This window comes from Nestor notabilis, unplaced genomic scaffold (genome assembly GCF_000696875.1).
Source record: "Nestor notabilis isolate BGI_N333 unplaced genomic scaffold, ASM69687v1 scaffold17521, whole genome shotgun sequence".
Lineage (NCBI taxonomy): Eukaryota > Metazoa > Chordata > Aves > Psittaciformes > Psittacidae > Nestor > Nestor notabilis.
In genome coordinates, this window is record NW_009916555.1 from 4843 (window position 1) to 18311 (window position 13469).

At 39.3% G+C, this 13469-nt stretch overlaps 1 protein-coding gene and 1 non-coding gene across 2 annotated transcripts; both read left to right on the top strand.

The window, feature by feature from the left end:
* Positions 1-1307: 1307 nt before the first annotated feature.
* Positions 1308-11159, top strand: LOC104413596 (transmembrane protein 68-like). The gene is made up of 6 exons (XM_010024637.1): positions 1308-1636; positions 3103-3267; positions 4713-4906; positions 8946-9006; positions 9374-9513; positions 11058-11159. Exons 1-6 carry the CDS (start codon positions 1309-1311, stop codon positions 11157-11159), a joined length of 990 nt encoding a protein of 329 aa, XP_010022939.1. The 5' UTR covers position 1308.
* A 1713-nt stretch (positions 11160-12872) lies between these two features.
* Positions 12873-12945, top strand: TRNAV-AAC. Its single transcript has one exon. It is a non-coding gene; the product is annotated as a tRNA-Val (tRNA).
* The last annotated feature ends 524 nt before the right edge of the window (positions 12946-13469 follow it).

The window sequence follows — 13469 nt, forward strand, 5'->3', positions numbered from 1 at the left end:
CTGCTTTTTGCTTTTGCTCTTTGCTGCACTCCCTGTCATTCACAATTCTCAATGGAGCTGTGCTTTATACCAGTCCACCTCTATATTCTACCCAGGGCTTCAAAAAAGAAAAATAAAAGTGGAGTGGTTATTGTGTATATAAAGCTTGCTCACATAAGTACACAGCTGAAGACATAAAGTCAGGTAAGTCTGGACTTGCTGTACTTTGTGATTTTGGCACTGACTGTGGCAATTACAAATTGTTTCTTGTAGGTACTTGTTCTGGTGCTGGAGCAGAAAAATTTATTCCTTAAACAAGTAGTAACCTGACTGAGGCAAATGAAAGCTGTATTCAGATACGGATTACTGAAACTGATTGCAATGTTTAAATCTCTGGCTAATGTTCAAGAGTCTTGAAATTGGCCAGCAGCGCTGGAGTGCTCTTGTATTCCAGGGAAACCATTGCCTGCTGTCAGGCAGGCAGGAACAAACTAGGGAGCTGCACATAGCGAACATATCACCAGGGCCATGGAGCCCACTTGGCCTTTGCCAGGGCTGGAAAATCTGAAAGAAGGGTGTGTTGGCATGGTTGTGTGGATGAGGGGGTAGGAGCTGCTTTCCTCACCACTACCAAATGCTGTCCCAGGCATGTCTAGGTCTCATGAAGGAGCCACAGCTGCCAAGGTTTTGCTTGCTGGCTCTTCAGCTGCTCACTCCTCTGTTTGTTCCCTTTGTTGCTAGCTGCTGCCAAACTGAAAGGGACCAGAAACCCAGGCTGGACTCTGCAGAGGATCAGGAGAGCCCAGACCTCTGGTAGCAGTCTTCTTGGCCAACACTGCTGAAAATACTTACCACTTTAAGAAGCTCTTCTGAGCTTCTGAAAAGCCATATTTGTACAGAGAAATAATTTGATCAGCCATGCTGCATGGATCCTGAGCCTTCCTTCGGCTCCAGCCCTTGTCCTTTCAGCCCCTATTATCTGGCTGTATTAAAAAGATCCATAAATATGTGGTAAATTGTTATCACCCTTTACAGGCAGTAGTGGATGGCAATTGGCAGCAGCTATCTCAGCATGACAGAGAGAGGCAAAATGTTTGTCTCTAAGCTATACTAAAACAGGCATCAGGTATAGCTACAGAAAACTTCTTTCCTAAGCTGAGAAACTTGTATGATTATAGAAATTAGAGCTGGGTTTTGTTGTTTGTTATTCTTTTTTTTTTTTTTTTTTTTTTTTTTTTTTTTTTTTTTTTTTTTTTTTTTTTTTTTTTTTTTTTTTTTTTTTTTTTTTTTTTTTTTTTTTTTTTTTTTTTTTTCTTCTCCATGCAGGACATGATAGGAAGAAAAGAATTCTGCACTTCAGGACAGATGCCAATGACTGACCTAAGCTGCCTTGCCTATGTACTAGAAGAATGGACTGTTGTGGAGTACCTGAAGAAATACCTTTTTTATGTGGTCATTGCCTCACTAGCAATGAGTGCAATGTTATTTTTTTTTATAGTTCCTTTAACAATTGTCTTTTTCATTTACCTTACCAATATTTTGCTTTTAATGTATCAGAGGAACAGTGAGATAAAAGCAGATCCCTTGAGTGATGTTTGGGATAGTGCAAGGAAAACTATAGCAAGCTTTTGGGATGTGTATGCAAGAATATGGCATGGTAAGTATAACATGACTTGTCTGAAGCTTTGAATTACCATAAGTAGTAAATACACATAAGTTTTAACTTATTTGGTTTTTGTTTCTTCCAAATAGATGCAAAGAAGTGACATTTATTATACTTTGTATGGCATCTAACCCAAAAGCTTCTGCCTCAAAGACTGATTGCAATTTAGAATAAGCAAACTGAAAGGAAGAATTTAATTTATATAGGGTCAACTTCTCTAAAGTGGATAGGCAGGTGCACTTCTCTATATACAGTATCAGAGTGAAGCACTGCAGGAGAGATGTGTGATTTATTTACCTTAGTAGGCACTTGCAACCCACATAATAAAAGACCAAAACACAACAACTAGTTGGAAATATAATTAGTGTATTTTTAGTTGGTGAAAACTACTTTGTGTATTGAAAATAAGAGCTATATGGACAAAGAAATGATGAGATGCCACATTTAAATTTGTATTCTGGTACAATTTAGAAGTGACCTGATTTTGCAGTTTCATTGCACTCATCCTTCAGATACTTTCAACACACCCTGCTCCCTAGGAAAATCCTCAGCTGCGTAATAAGCTCTTGTTCTTCCCACAGATGTAGGTTAAGGCTGTCAGCAAGACTTAACTTTGCTGCCCTAAGGATGAAGAGTAATGAGTTATCTATGTTGCTATCCTTCCTCACAGCTTCTTCCTTTAATCTTTGAATATCCTGCAGTACAAAACTTTCTCCACGTTTTCCTAGAATTCTGCCTACTCTGTTCCCTTCTTTCTCCCCCAGCAGCTCATGACAGAAGCAGGGATATAGACAAGGTGGAACAGAGCTCTTGGCAGAAGCTGTGGCTTTCCCAAACATTTATGTACATTAGCCTCCTAGCGTGGCTCCACATAAAACCTAAATCAAATGTCGGAAGAAGTCCATGTCTGTGAGGAAATTCCCTTCCACTGTGAAGTGAATATATTTAACTCTTTTGGAGAGAACCTGTCTTTGGGATTCTTACAGATTCTGGTTTGGACTTAAACATCTCAACCAGAGAAACTTGTAATTATGTAAAATCCTGAACTTTTCATTCTGCCTGACACAGGATGGAGATTCATACTTCCATATTTCAGGAAAGCATCCTGACTGCTTGTTTGCCTCTCATTCTGCTGATGAAGTGGTTTCACCCTTTGGACTGGGAAAAGTTCCATTAGGAAATAATTTAGTCCCCTCACTGGGGGAAGTGCCAGATTCAGGTCTGATCTAATGACTAAACTGACCAACAAATTAGTCCATTGACAACCTGTGGTGATTGAGGGGCTTTCTCTTTGCTACATAGCAAAAGTTCCATCCACAATTTAATTCTTGTAAAAGCTACTTCAGAGACTTTCACAACTCACTGAAAGTCATTTAATGAAAGACAGTAAAGAGTTTTCTTTAAATTGCTAGATGATTTACAGCTGTCATTGTCAGTATATTGCTTTCCATCCCAAACAGGTTATGAGCTTCATGGTGTGGAAAACCTACCAGAAGGACCAGGCATTCTGGTGTATTACCATGGAGCTATTCCTATAGACTACCTTTACTTCTTGTCCAGGCTGTTTCTCTGGAAGAAAAGACTTTGTCTGTCAGTAGCTGATCATTTTGTCTTTCGCTTACCAGGTAAAAATATACTTTCTTGTATTTAAGTACCCTGGATTCACTCAACTTGTTGCTAGTTTTGATGAAATTTACATTTATTACAGTTTCAAGACAGCTTTTAAACTAAAAGACTGCTTTTAGACTTTTAAAGTAAAAGCTGGTAGATGCAGAAGGACAAACAAAGTAGAATATCAAATATCCTGTCTTTTAAGTGAAAGGTCATAAAGACACTGGTAGACCCTCTGAAGCCAACAAATAGACATTATATAATCCCTTTGGGATGAAATGTCATGCCTCAGTAGTAAGTGTAGGGTAGGATTATATTAGTGACCTAGTGCTGGCTAGTCAGCAATGGGCTATGAGTACAGAAAAGCTCAGCAGGGTATCAATTACTTACTTGCCCCCTACACTGGGTAGCCATTGCAGTGGGATACAGCATTAAATCTATCTTTTGATCAAAGCCTGGACTAGGACACAAAACATCATTGAAGATATTACTGTTGAAGAGAGCTCTGTAACACCGACCACCACAATACATTCAACACATCATAGGCTGAGAAAGAAATAAATAATTCCGCTGTGAAAAGGAGAAGATACGGAAAAGCAAACCTCATACAGTTTTAGAAAAACAAGGCATAAAGAAGGAGCATTCAGAAGGAATAGCTGGGAGATTATTTAAAGGCACCTTTATGCCACTTATATTAAATGGAAGCTATTTAAAAGTGGAAGGACATTCTTCAGAAAAGGAAGTTGTGTCCAAACACTGAAAACAAAGAGTATAAACTCGAGCAAGTCTGATGCAAGAAAGGCATCTTAAGGCACTTAATGCCTTAACATCTTAAGGTATCTAAGGCACTCCTAGAAAGATGAAGAGGAAGAATTTGCTACAGGCATACTTGGTAAATACTGTACTAAAATATTTAAAAAGAAGGACTCGTGCAGAAATTGAAAAGGCTTTGCTTGGGTCACTCTAGATGCAAAAGTGGTATTATATGTTACCAGTCCTAGTTCTATGCTTACTGCATACAGGCTTCATTATAAAATGTAGCTTAGGAGTGTTTCTTGGCAAGTCTTCCAGACAGAAGAAAAGGTTGTGTGGTAAAGATTTCCTTTCCTTTTCCCACCACTGTCCTTGAGCACTATCTATGCATCTAGCTATAATGCACAAGTTTCGGTTGTATGGTTGGTGTTTTGATCATTATGGAATATAGCATGTGGAGGCACACGTTTATTGAGATGCTCCTAAGAAGCTGGTTCATCTTCATAACATTTGAGCAAAACTACTGTCACTTACTTGTCATTTTGCCAATATTTACACTGTAGGTGTTTCACTTCCTTCAAGCAAATTTGCCTTAGTCTTGCTAAGGCTATTAGATTTTCATTTAGCTGTAATCTTATTTCTACATGCAAGCAGTATTTGTGACATATTGTTATGATAATATTTATTTGCTATTTATGTATTGCAGGACTGAAATTATTACTGGGAGTGACAGGCGTTATGCCAGGTACAAGAGAGGAATGCCTCATTGCCCTGAAGAATGGATATTTGGTGTCCATCTCACCAGGTGGAGTCAGAGAAGCACTATTCAGTGATGAAAGTTATCAACTCATGTGGGGAAATCGAAAAGGCTTTGCTCGGGTCGCTCTAGACGCAAAAGTGGTGAGTATTATGTGTTACCAATCCTAGTTCTATGCTTACTGCATACACGCTTCATTATAAAATGTAGCTTAGGAATGTTTCTTGAAAAGTCTTCCATACAGAAGAAAAGGTTTTGGACTAAAGATTTATTTTCCTCTTCCCACCACTTTCCTTGAGCACATTAATTCATAGGAACAATGGTTTTATGGAACTATATAGCTTTATATCGGTATCCACTTTCTTGTCTTGACTGTATTTCAGGAATCTTCACTGTGGTCCTTCTCCATATTTCATTCTTTTTTCTCATACTACTAAAATATTTATCTTACTTTTAAATACCCAGTCATCTTCTCATGGCTCTTTAATTCATTATCCTTATCTTTCTTTCCTCTCATTTATTCTAGGAGGGTCCAAGATGTTGTCCTTACCTTTACCTTTCTTCATGTTTGTGAAAGATTGTAATCCACTAGCAGAAGATGTGTCTTCCTCAGAGTCTGAGTTTGAATCATGTGTGCATTTTTGAAGCAATATTTCCATCTCCCTCACTTACCATGCTTTAGTTCACATCATGGAACATGTTAGAATACCTTTTGGCTGGAACTAACCCAGAAGTGGGACCTCATACTCTCCACCTGCAAATGGGCATTCAGTCAATGGTACCAGGCAAGAATTAGTTCTACATAAAAACATAGCACTGAAATGTGTTCACTGGTGAACTGAAACGTGTTCAGTTCCTCAGTGTTCTCTAGAGATGTGCTTCTATTGGTTTGCACTCCACTAATGTACATGTGGCCACAGTTTCAGTTATATTTTCCATATGGATTATGATCTACAAATACAAACTTCTACCACTGGCTCTGACTTCTTCCGTCTAATTCCACACAGAATCACAGAATCAGCTAGGTTGGAAAAGATCATCAAGTCCAGCTGTTAACCCAAGACTGTGAGACTGCTTCTGTGATACAGCCTCTGGGAAATACTTTTATTTGGGATGGCATAGAGCTGAAAGAGCAGCAACCCTTCTTTGTCCTAACTGCCTTTTCTTGTCATTATCATCACTGGAGATGAGTTTCCTGTCTTAATTTAAACTTCGCGTACCTGTTATTCTTTGTGTCTGGCAATACCAGTACACATTCAGGCTTCTGTTCAGCCATGAGCTTTCTGCTGCTTTCTCATGAATCGCACAACTATCATTTTTATTTACAATCTTGAATTTCTTACCACCCCTTTCAGGTTTTTTGTGCAGTTATAGCTCACTCTTGCCCCATCCAATTTGTTGCTTCTCAAACTTTGCTTTGATCTCTTATGCTGTATTTCCTACTACAAAGTACCTAGGGTTGCAAGATGTACGCTTCAGATTAATAATTCTTCATGACTTTATCTAGTTCTGAAATCTGGTGGGGAGATAACTAAACACTAGAATAAATTTAGGGGAATTTTAGGCTGAGAGTCCTGTTTCTGCCTCTTTGTTTTTCTTGTTATGTGGCCTTTCAAAAGTCACATTTTATGTGGTTCTGTTCCCTCTCCTATCCTTTTTCTCAAAAGTGTGGGCTGGTAAATGTTAGTCACAACACTTCATATATTGTGTGGGCCTGTACACCACCACAACTAGGAGAATATCAGAATGTGAATAGGATAAACCCAGTCAAATTCATATGGGCATTTTGAATTCCCTTACAGTCATTCTTTTTATATATTAATTTAATAATATACTCAGTCAGAAAGAGGTGTTACTTTAACAACTTGAGTGATTTCTAACCATTTTGCTTTTATATCTGCCTCTCAAGCTATTTCAAATATTTGAACACTCTTTTACCAGATGTTTTTACTTCACTCGGAACTTTGTAGTGTAATTCTACAATGTAATAATGTTGTTTTTTTAATTTAAATAAAATTTGAATTAACTAACTCTGAATGCCCTTAATCAAAACACATCACAAAAATCCTCCCAGGCTTTCATAATTCAGAAGCACATGGAAATAGCTGAATAATTGTACCTAAAATTGCTAGCACCTACTGTTGACAGGTTTGTGGGTTTTTTGTTTTGATTTTTTTTTTTGTTCTTTTATGTCATGATTTGGGTATTCATTGAGGATAAGGTTCTTGCAGTGTGAAAGGTTCTTTGTATAAAATATTTGGTAAAACAGACACTGCATAGGATTATGTGTTACCCGAAGGGCAGAGAATATTTTCTCCTTTGACACCTACTAGCCTGAGCTCTCCCTTACAGTGCTGCTGGCTTTTGTGTTACTTATTATTGCAACTCATTCAGTTGGTTTTTTGTTTTTGTTTTTTTTGTGGTTTTGTTTGTTTGTTTGTTTGTTTAACTTAGATCAGGAAGCCTGACTGGATCCCACTATGGTGGGCATCACTGTAATTAGCTTGCAGGTTCTGCTGAATATTGGGCATCTTTCGTGGATATTTCTCTGGAAATCTGTGATCAGACACACCTTAGATAAATAAATGTTTAGTTAAATGCTGTGCATTTAACAGTAGAGGGGGCAATATTAACCTTATATGTCATTTCTTATACAAAGTGGCCCATAGTAGCAACTGGATTCCATCTTTTGACAAACATGGAGTTTCATACAATCACAGAATGGTTTGGGTTGGAAGGGACCTTAAAGCTCACCCAGTTCCAACTCCCTGCCCCAGGCAGAGACACCTTCCGCTAGACCAGGTTGCTCCAAGCCCCATCCAGCCCGGCCTTGGGATCGGGCAGCCACAGCTTCTCTGGGCAACCTGTGCGAGTGTCTCACAAACCCTCAGAGGAAAGATCTTCCTTTAATCTAAATTTACCCTCTGCCAGCTTAAAGCCATTCCCCTTTGTCCTATCCCTACATACCCTTGTAAAAAGTCCCTCTCCAGATTTCTTGTAGACCCCCTGTAGGTAGTGGAAGGCTGCTAGGTCTGCCTGTAGCCTTCTCTTCTCCAGGCTAGAACAAGCCCAGCTCTCTCAGCCTGCCTTCACTAGAGAGGTGCTCCAGCCCTCTGCTCATCTTCATGGCCTTCTCTGGGCTCTGATTGTTTGTTCTTGCTGTATTCTTTTCAATACTGGCCACATCAGTCTTGTAGGTTGACGAAAGACTGCAGATAAACGCATCTAAACTATCAGAACTGACACTGTATTAGAGTTTTTTATAACTTGTATGATATATATTTATTGCAGTATTGCAGACTGAAACATAAAATGAAGCTTGGCAGTTTCTCTGTCTAAAGCTCCCGTTATGTGCTCGGAATAGGAAAGTATTCAGTTCATGAAGCCTTGAAGAAAGCAAGTAGACATTTACGTTTGGCTCGTCTTACCTGCTTCTCAAAGTAAGGTCTCACTGGAGCAGCAATGTTTAGATAATACCCCACTGGAAAGAACTTGTGCGGATCTCTTCGACAAACATTTGTATGTCCTGGTTGACCTGGACTACATATGCCTTCTGGAGAGCAGAAGTTTAGGTAGTTACAGAACAAGTTCACTTCATTATTGTGACTGAAAGGAAAAACACTTGAGATGCCTGAACTTCAAACAGTCATGTCTTAGAGTCTGAGGTAAGATTTCATAGTTTGTAGACAAGATAACAGTAATTGTATCCATATGTACAATGACTTTTTCACCCTCTATTGTCCCTCATGTTTTTGAAACTTTATTTTAAGCATGTTGTTGGAATTACTTGTCCAGAAGGTAGTGAAAGAACATCTTTACTCTGTTAAGAATCAATACCACAGAACAGAAACCACAGGATGAGAAAAAAAAAAAAAACCAAACAAGCAAGAAAAAGACCTAACTAGAGCCTAACAAAGAACTCAGTGATGGAAACCATTTAAAGGAAAAAAACCCTGATATCCTTACAGATGGTGACTTTAACATCAATTTTTGTGGGAGCTGAGAAACAGAATTTTGTTTTTATTCTGGAGTTTATTTTTTTATAACAAGATTCTTTGGTACTTAACTGATTAATAATTCCCCTGTATTCAAGAGATTCTTAGCTGCGTTAACAGGCACTAAAACACGAATGTAAAGCTGATTTAACATTTCTACCTTTTGGGTTTTTTTATGACTCCTTAGCCCATCATTCCAATGTACACTCAAAATGTCCGGGAAGGATATAGGATGCTTAAAGAAAGAAGTAAGAATTTTAAAATATATTTTAAGTATTTGGAACATTTTCTCCACTTCTCTCTGATTTATTTCACTCTTCTCTTAGATTTTACTTTTCAGGCTTCTGCTTTCTCTGGATTCTCTAATACAGTTGGTGTGGCTCAAAGGTATCTCCAATAGCTTGTGTATAACTGGTTTGTGCTGTGTGATCTGGTTCTTTAATGCAGTATTATTTCAGTGATCTATTAAGTTTATTGAGCTTGTTTTGGTGGCCAGCTAACCTAAATCCTGCAATTTCTTCTTCACTGTCAGTCTTCCATATTAATCAGATTTCACATTTGGATGGTGTTTTATGTGACTATAATCTACTTTTTCCTCACTTAATCTATTTTTAGGGCTTTTTAGACGGTTGTATGAAAGCACTCGATTGCCATTTACTCCTCCATATGGAGGACTTCCAGTTAAATTTCGCACATACATTGGGGAGCCAATCCCTTACGATCCAAATATCACTACAGATGAATTAGTTGAAAAGGTAAGTTAAGTTAGCTGTCCTTGCAATATTGAACTATATACTTTGGTCTCTATTGTATATGCACTGAAAAACATTTTTTTTTAAATATGGTTGAATAAAGACAAATACACATTTACTAGCTTGTTAAAGCAATGGCCAGTTGAGCTCCAGGTTTGTTTGATATACAGTTACCTACAAGTAAGTATTGACATAGTAACCGATGACTGGGATGCCCTCATGCTTTCAGAATGTGTGAGCTCTATCTGCTTGGGATGCTAACTTTGTTTCTCCCGTGCCTTTTATAACTTTGGTAACTGAAATGTTGTAAAATACATTTTAGATTCAGTTTTCAGTAACTAGGAAAATAAATTTCATACATAACATGAATAACATGTTACTTAGAGAATCTTCTCTAAGTAACACAGGGCTCTAGAAAGAAATTTCAACAAGAGCTTCAGTCTCACTGTCAAAAGAAAAATGCTAAAAAAACCCCCCAAACAAACAAACAAACTGCTGTATCAAATATATTAAAATATTTTGAGTACCTATAGCTTGGTGAAATCAGTGGTGCCCAGGAGCATAAAAACTTTTATAGATCCAGAGTTTGAGCATTTTTCAAAATACTAATCTTTACAGAAAATGCACTTTTCAAAATTTTTCGTACAAGGTGAAAGGAGGATTTTGTGCAAAGAAAATCTGCTGTGGCCTAGAAATACAGAGATCAAAACACTTGTCAGGAATCATTGATGTAAAAACCACCTTGGTGCCCCCCAAAAGATGCAAGAAGGCTTCCTATATTTATTCTCCCCTCTCCCCCCCCCCCCAAAAGGATTTACTACAGATTATTCTGGGCTTCATAGCAGTGAAACCAGAAAGACAGGTTTGGTCCGTTGCAGGGGAAATGCCCCAGCAAGGTGTGGAGTTTGGTTTTAGCATGTTTAGGAGGCTGGAAGCAATATTTGTGCAAAGACTGCCCTTATGGTTATCCATGTTCTTGTATTTTGGAGAACAGTATTTTGTGCACCTGCAAAACTGAAACGGAAACTTCCCATGACATTGATTTGCTTAAGGAAGTCGAGCCTTTGACTACCCACTTAATGGGAGTACAGTTAGGTCTTCTGTGGCTCGTATTAGTTAAAACACCCCACAACTTAAATGGGGTCTTTGATAAGCAGTGGACTGGCTGACCTATATCTGATCCTGCCCTGGAAAGGACTCAGGACATGAATCTGGCAGGAAAGGTTTGGCTATTCTTTTCTTACCTTCCCACTGGTATTCTACCATCACTCTGGGGTAGATCACTGGAGTGTGTCCAGGTTTGATAAACCTCAGTAATTTCAGTCTATCCAAACTGCAGTCAATGTTTTTACTCCTTTCCCTTCCAAGGAAAGTGTCATTAGGACAACTAGGTAATATAAACCACAACTTTTTTCTTAAAACACTTCTTTCTTTTCTTACATGTTAATTTGCCAATGCCTCCTGAACCTCTAAGAAGTTGTCAGTGATTATTCTTCCTTGCACAAGCAGTTCTGTAAAGGCAACTTTCTCTTCTCTTCTCTTTTCAGACAAAGACTGCCATCCAGGCTCTCATAAGCAAGCATCAAACAATCCCAGGCAGCATATGGAAGGCTTTACTGGAGCGATTTGATAAACGTAAAAGTGATTAGAAGGCTTTTGTTTATTTCATTGTTCTTATAGCATACAGTAAAAAACAATGTCTCATGGGACTGATGACTAATAATTGGCATTCAACCAGTTTAATTTACAAGTTTCTGTAGATTTGACAGAAGAAAGCAATTAACCTCTTGAAGGTTCCCCTGTGTCTTTGAGGATATTCTGAAGTCAGACTGAAGAAGAAAAATTGTATCTAATAGCAATGCAACAGCTGAGTTCCCCCAAAGGAAATCACATAGCCAGGATTTGCCTGGTTCCTAAAACAAGTAAGTACGTACATCTGAGAGCCTCAGAAGTTTTGTGTAAATACATGCTTTTATGTTTTGAGTGGTTTATGGTCCATGTGCAGAGCAGAACCTCAGAGTCAGTGTTGTTCCACCAGAGTCCCCACCCTTGGTGGATACCTTCCCTGTTAGGCCCCGTGCAAGACAGTGTCAGAAGAGAAACTGTCTTGCTTTAGCTAATGACCTCCTGCTTAGGCCATTTTCTAGAGAGACTATACGAAGAGAAATAATCTCATTAAACCACTTACTAGTTTCTTACAAATGTATCAGTTTAGTGGTTTGATACACTGGAAAGTAGGAATGCCACCTCCAAGACTTTGTCCTGACAGGGAAAGAAGAAAAAAAAAAAGCCTCTCAAAGACATTAAAAAGCTTTAGTTAAGTGTAGCACTGTGGAAATACAAGTAGAGAGTAGTTTCAAGTCTGAGCTGGTACATTCATGTCTTATTTCACTATACACTACTGGTGTAGTGGATGAGGCTGCCCCCAGCCTGAGAATCCCTGCATCGCAGTGTGTTCGCAGTAGCGATGTGCTATACTCTCACGCAGCTCCCAGCGAGCAGGAGCGGGCTTGGGGGTAGCTTCCTTAGGTAATGCAGCCCTGAGGCTTATCGACGCCGCGGATTTGCCCAAAACGGCAGAACTGTAACACTGCCGTCCCCATAGGGATTGAATCTAAATGCCTATTTGGAAAGGTGCGGGCAACAGGCAGAGTTGTCTTCCTAGCACACAGCCTGCAGGATACTGAAACTTGCTACAAAGCAGAATGTGTTTTTACAAACTGTGAGTTGTTGTTACTGGTGGAAGTGGGAGAACTTTGTGTAATCTATCCAATATGCCATTAAATGCAACCAAATCTGTTAACCTCAAACAGCAAGAAAAGTAATTTTTGTGCCTCATTTTTCCTTCTTGTACTTTTAATACCTATATAATCTTTCCTCTCAATGTCCTAAAACTTTGTGTAGCATCTAAGGAATATATACAATGTTTGCCTATTTTCATTAGAAAACTAAATGTACTCTTTGGATTAACATAAATTCTTCCTCTTCCCATGCTGCTTCTCCTGAGATTTCTTGCACCGATGTGGCACTTAGGGACATGGTGTAGTGGTGGACACAGGGTGCTAGGGGCCGTGCTGCAACTCAGAACAGAGTACTAGCCTTGGATGGGTGATACATAACCAGAGCACTGATTATCTTCCCAAGCAGGGTTTCAGCTGGTTCTCTTTCTCAGACAGTTGCCAACTGTTAGTTAACAACATTCATGTTTTTCCTGTTTCGTTTTACAGCACCATCCCTGTATGATCTGCAGCTTAGATTAAGTGAGTTGGAATAAAAATTAACTTCTGTATTACTTACCTTCTGTCACAGTGCTAGTAAGAGTGTTGTCAGGGAGCTCAGGGCAACAACTTCCATTGCGAGGAGTTTCCGTAGTGTAGTGGTTATCACGTTCGCCTAACACGCGAAAGGTCCCCGGTTCGAAACCGGGCGGAAACACTAGTCTTTTTTTTCCCAGCAGATCAAATTCTGCACCTCCACTGTCGTGAGACCCCACTTGGAATAGTGTGTGCAGCTCTGCTGTCCTCAACGTAAGAAGGACATGGAGCTGTTGGAGCGAGTCCAGAGAAAAGCCACGAGGATTGCCACCTCCCATATGAACTGAGAAAGTTGGGGCTGTTCAGCCTGGAGAAGAGAAGGCTGCGTGGAGACCTCATAGCAGCCTTCCAATGTCTGAAGGGGGCCTACAAGGATGCTGGGGAGGGACTCTTCATTAGGGACTGTAGCGATAGCACAAGGGGTAACAGGTTCAAACTATCATCTTATTTTAGAGCCCCCCCTCTAAATTTTTAGAGCAGTATTATAGAAACTAGAGCTAGAAGCTTGTGTTCCTGAAAACAGAGTTTCTTCTCATACAAATGGCATTGCAGTTGCGGATCAAATCCCTCCCGTGCTGCGCGTATCTTCTCGCACTTCTGCGATAACAACACGTCAAGAGCCGCACACCGGCACCTCCGGGCGGG